Source organism: Aphanomyces astaci (assembly GCF_000520075.1).
Source record: "Aphanomyces astaci strain APO3 unplaced genomic scaffold supercont1.10, whole genome shotgun sequence".
In the NCBI taxonomy this organism is placed as follows: domain Eukaryota; phylum Oomycota; class Saprolegniomycetes; order Saprolegniales; family Verrucalvaceae; genus Aphanomyces; species Aphanomyces astaci.
Window position 1 is genome coordinate 1,161,728 of NW_009798273.1, and position 5,263 is coordinate 1,166,990.

General features: G+C 44.0%; 1 protein-coding gene and 1 non-coding gene across 2 annotated transcripts; one reads left to right on the forward strand and one right to left on the reverse strand.

Annotated features, from left to right (window-relative positions):
- Nucleotides 1–1,912: 1,912 nt before the first annotated feature.
- Nucleotides 1,913–2,766, forward strand: H257_05551 (hypothetical protein; the record flags this gene model as incomplete). The annotated part of the gene is made up of 2 exons (XM_009830461.1): nucleotides 1,913–1,993; nucleotides 2,614–2,766. 2 exons carry the CDS (start codon nucleotides 1,913–1,915, stop codon nucleotides 2,764–2,766), a joined length of 234 nt encoding a protein of 77 aa, XP_009828763.1.
- Nucleotides 2,767–4,721: 1,955 nt separating this feature from the next.
- H257_05552 lies at nucleotides 4,722–4,794 on the reverse strand. Its single transcript has one exon. It is a non-coding gene; the product is annotated as a tRNA-Arg (tRNA).
- Nucleotides 4,795–5,263: the final 469 nt, after the last annotated feature.

Here is a 5,263-nt window from a genome sequence, read left to right on the forward strand (position 1 = left end):
ACAACATTTATATGCAAATAGCTATACGATATTCAAGATAAAAATGTGCGTCTTAAATTGATTGTCAAATTTGGATTAAACTTGCTTGGTTTTTGTTGATTTAGTCATTGGAAATGAACCGATACCCAATATAATTGGTATGAGGTTATTCCCCATTAATCCAGCAACAAACTCCAAGTTTCAGAGGTAAAAAATGTTGAACGAGCGTGGAGCTTTGAAAGTTCTTCCCAGCCGCCTTCCTCTGATGCGTCTTAAATTGATTGTTTACGTTATGAAGGTTAAGTCCTCCCCACAAGCAAATTGAAGTCCAAACGATTTGTCACGAAGGTTTTGGTTTTGGATGCAGTGACGTGGCCAAGATATGATTTTCACAAAAAATCTATGTTTGATGGGAAGTTGGGCTTATGGCCTTTTATTGAAAGAGTGCCGGCGAAACGGAGTAGCAAAATTCGTCCGAGAGGCACTCCTGTACCTGTGCCTCAGACAGTTACTGCTGATGTTTATCGCGACATGATATTAACGAAAATTGTGTCAGCGATAAAATCTAAATTTCCTTTGGGGATCAGAGTAAAATAATATACTTGCAGAAAGACAATGCAAGTCCACAGAACTATGTGACTTCGCAGCTTCTGCTACAGTATGGTGTTGAGGGTATTGAAGCTGCCAACCAGCCTGCAAACAGCCCTGACTTAAATCTCCTTGATTTAGGATATTATAACTCGATCCAAAGCCTACAAAGTTAAAAGGTTACTCGAACCTCTAGGAGCTTGTTGATGCTGTAGAGAAGTTCATTTCATGACCTGCCTTTTGACACATTGACTAAAACGTTCATTACTTTGCAAAAGGTGATGGAAAAGACGCTTGAAAACATGGGAAAAATAACTATAAGCTTCCCCACATGAAGAAAGATGCGTCCATAAAGGAACTATTATTGTTCAATGTTAATTGTGACTCACCAGAACCCGAGCCTTCCTGAGCACCTCGAATTCCCAAGAACTCGTAGTAGGTGAGTAATTTTAATCAAGTTGTCATTATATTTTTGTGACGCATCATGTAATCTGGGAGTTCAATACAAACTTCAAGATTATTTTCACCCTTTCGCAATCTGTTGCAACCTTTCGCCATCTGTTGCATCCTTTCTCCAAACATGTCTTGGTGCTTTATGATAGACTTCCTCATCGTCCAAACGTGCCATTCGTGATGCAACTTTAACAGTTAGCGCAACGCATGCCGTATCCGTCAGTTATACTATCCTTATGCTCTCATGGGTCCCGCCGAGCCTCCAACAATAATTTTCACATTTCCTGCATAGCTCGATTGGCTAGACGCAACAACACACACGTAACATCGACGAACTGATGTTGCAATTGTTGTAGAAGGTATGATAGTCCTATGAGGAGTTATGATAAGAGCTTCGACAACTACAGTTCGTCGGGTGGAAGAGGTATCGAAGGATGCAGGAGAGGATAGTGCGGAGTAGAACTAATGTGAGTGTGGGCTGTACCCACACTCACATTAGTATTCTCAGGTATTCTTTGCTTGCAGATCTCACATCCAAGCATGCAATCAACCTTCCCTGTTATAAACACCATTTTCTATCCATGGTTTGCCAGACGGGCCCTAAAATCCGTTCAAAAGGTTTTCGGGGTGGTCAAACGTGTGAAACCTCCCGGAATACTTCCAGATTGTCATGTTTTCTCAACTCTTCGCAATCTGTTGCAACCTTTTCCGGGTTTCGGGGAATCCCCGAAACCCCTGCAGAGACTGAGAGGCTCAAGTTACGGGTGGCGGACGCGGAAGGCTCAGTGCGTATGTTAGTGATGTCGCCCATATCCAATATCGCGAAGAACGAAGAGGAGGTGAGAAACGATATGGAGATGTGCCCCAGAGCCATTTCATTCGTATTTGACACATGCTGTATGAAACACAAGCGACGATCAATCGTCTGGATGAAGAGCTCGGACAGGCCAATGAGAAGGCGAAATCACTGGGGGTAAGTACTAAAACAATATTATGCTGTTTAACACATGCTATAGGATATGGTCAAGAAGCTCGACATGGATCTGGAGATGAGTCCTAAATACATGCTATCTGACAAATTCAATAATATGCGCTGGCGAAGATCCAGCGATTTAGGAGCAGATCGAACATGCTGAGAGCGCAGAACGAGTGAGTTTGGAATATCCTATTAGCATATTTGAGACTTGTTGTAGAGCATGGACGAAGATTTTCAAGCTAGCTTTGACAACATTAAAGCTGCCTTCGACTGAGTGAAAATGAATTACGAGGAGACTAATTCCGATTATATTGATAAATTATGTGATATATGCTGTAGGAAGCACAGAAGATCAGGACACTCATTGAGGACCTAAAGCTAGCCAAGGCCTTGGACAAGACGAATGACTGTGAGTTCCAAATGCAATATTCTCATATCTGAAATATAGTACATGAAGCGAGAATGAAGATCAAGGACCTCGGGGAAGAGCTCAAAAACGACGCTCAAACCCCGAAATGAGCTTGAATTATGTGCGTGTGAGTATGACATACATTATTGTTATCCGATACATGTTGTAATCAACGGCTCGTCGCACCAAGACAACTGATGCTGCCCAGGCGCACGATGTGGCGACGGAGGACAACGCGAGTTCCTCGGGCACCATTGGGCCTGCGACGCCTTCGAAATCCAAGTGCAAGCACAACGACGAAGTGCCCACGCCCAGTCGCCAATCGTCTCGGCAGACGAAGGCCAAACGATTTGAAATGTAGCTAGTACTAACGTTTTGCAATGGATTAAATATCTTCGCTGTGCAACGGGCGCCGCATTTAACGAAGTCTAGCAGCTCGTAGTTGGAGCCAGAAAGCACACGATTTGTGATTAAGCTGTAGGAGTTGCCGCATGACGTTATCAGGCGCCGCACACGGCAATTGGAGCTTCAGCAACCGTTCGACGAAGGTGGCTGAACTCCTCCCGTAAAAAGACTGCTGGAGCTCCAGCTGTTGTGTCTACCATTAATCCCGGGCATAGCACGTGTTCGCCCATCGATTCATGTATCAAACAACCTAAATACTCGACATGAAAATTCAAAATTGAGCGATGGGTAAGCACCTAAATTGTATATTTTTATATATATATCGTTTGAAATAAAGTATCCAGGAACCTAAAAGTATTGTTTTTTTGTTTTTCGTGTTTTTGAAAAAGTTCCCAGACAATTTTTAACTTCCTTTTACATTTACAAGACATGTTATATCATTGCGATTTTACTAGCTATAGTATATACCTAAACGTTTCTTATTAGTAAAAGGGCCCATCTTCTCCGAAACCCCGAAACCTAGAGGTAGACAGAGACCGCCCGCGAAGGCGCTGTTTGGCGGGATAGTGAGATATGCATGTATGTGTACGATCTACTGAGTATCTAGAGGCTCGGATAAGCACATCCTTCACACCAGCCACCTACGTTTCGACAATGGTAGGCCAATATGGCATAATGAAAGATTGACTGCCTCCGCGAATGCGCTTTTTCGCCTACCAACTAGCTAGAGATGTATGTGTGCGATCTACTGAGTAGCGCTATGCATATCTAAGTAACGCTTAAAACACGTGTTTCGGATTTCTGAAACAGGACGTTAAATATGAGGTTTTTTGCATGCACGTTTTTCTACCTGTTGCGTATTATAGAGTTGCACATGTAAACAGACCGCTTTAAAGAAAAACCGTTTTGGCTTTAATATCTCAACGGTTTCTCGGGATAAAAACGTGATATCAGCCCCACTTTTTCGAAATCCGCAACATATCGGCTCAAATTACCCAGTCCAAAACTGGTTTTAAACTAATGAATTAGACCGTATTTTACGGAAATCCGTAACTAAAACATCATATGGGCCCCGATATTTTTGACGGTGGATAAGGGCTAGTTAACGTTCGGCATTACCCCCTGCTCGCATACGTTATCCTCGCTCATCAACTAGTACGTCCTATGTACCGCTTATCTAGGTTTGGTACCGACCATGTCATTCATCCATGAAGCGATGATGTTAATGTTTAGCATATTCAAGTGTTTTGATTGGCTACTGTGCGTGAAAAGTTATTCCCAGTAAGAAATTCATGAAGCAATTCCCAGTATAATCTGATCAAGAGGCTCCATTGTGAAACTTTACAGGAAATATCACGTAACAAAATCCCTCTTGTACCTACTGCTGCTAGTACATTCGACATTCCGCAGCGGACACTTCGGAAACACGTGGGTAGTTGACCCACCTGCTGAAGATTGCCACGTGGTACAGTTGAGTGTCCGAATAAGCAGTACAATTGAACAAGCAGTACAGGTCCGCTATATCTCATTCCGGTTAAAATATAGTATTCCTTTATCATTTTATAAATTCCAGTCTGCTCGTCTGTGTTTTACACAACCTTAATCCATTCTTACTTCAAGTATAAAATTCGGCACATCACTGGACGTGTAAATTTTACAACTTGCGAAATTATTTACGTCATCGAGAACTCTCTAAATCCATTATGTTTTGGTGTATGTGTCAGATCTTGACGAGCTCTTTCAGCTTGCGTCCACCAAATCGCTATAGCATAAATAGCTGTGAAGGAATTCACAAAAGGAAAAAAAATCTGCACATCACTGGTCAGCCACGATATACGACACTGTAATGTTGCGATATGTAACAGTACCTAAGACGTTGTGGGTTCACGTACCGTATGGCAGGAAAAAAGGCGTCCCTGATGGGACTCGAACCCACAACCTCCTGATTAGAAGTCAGATGCGCTATCCATTGCGCCACAAGGACACAGTTCCTTATTTGCCACCTCGACCAAAGTACCACTGTTCTTGTTAGCCAATGGTTTCTACCCGTGCAACCACTACCAACTCTACCGTCGCCGCCTCTGTCATGGCGTCCCGACATCGCCCCATGGCAACTCTGCTATCTCGTCCTCTCACCGAGGGCGAGGTCACCTTCCATGCTGCTCGTGATCATGGCCACGACGATCATCCCATGGTCCCCATCGATGGCGCCTCTGCCGAGTCCTCCCGTACCACCGCCTCTGCCGTGGAAAATCGTCATCGACGCGCCCCTGCCGACGTCACTGCCTCTCGTCCTGTGCATGTATTGTCCTCGCCAACCTCTCCCATGGTTGCTCTGCCATCTCGTCCTGTGCATGCATCGTCCTCGACAACCTCTTCCTTGGCTGCTCTGCCATCTCGTCCTCGTGTTGTGGACGGCTTTGATGTCCAAGTTCCGATTGTCGTCGCATTGG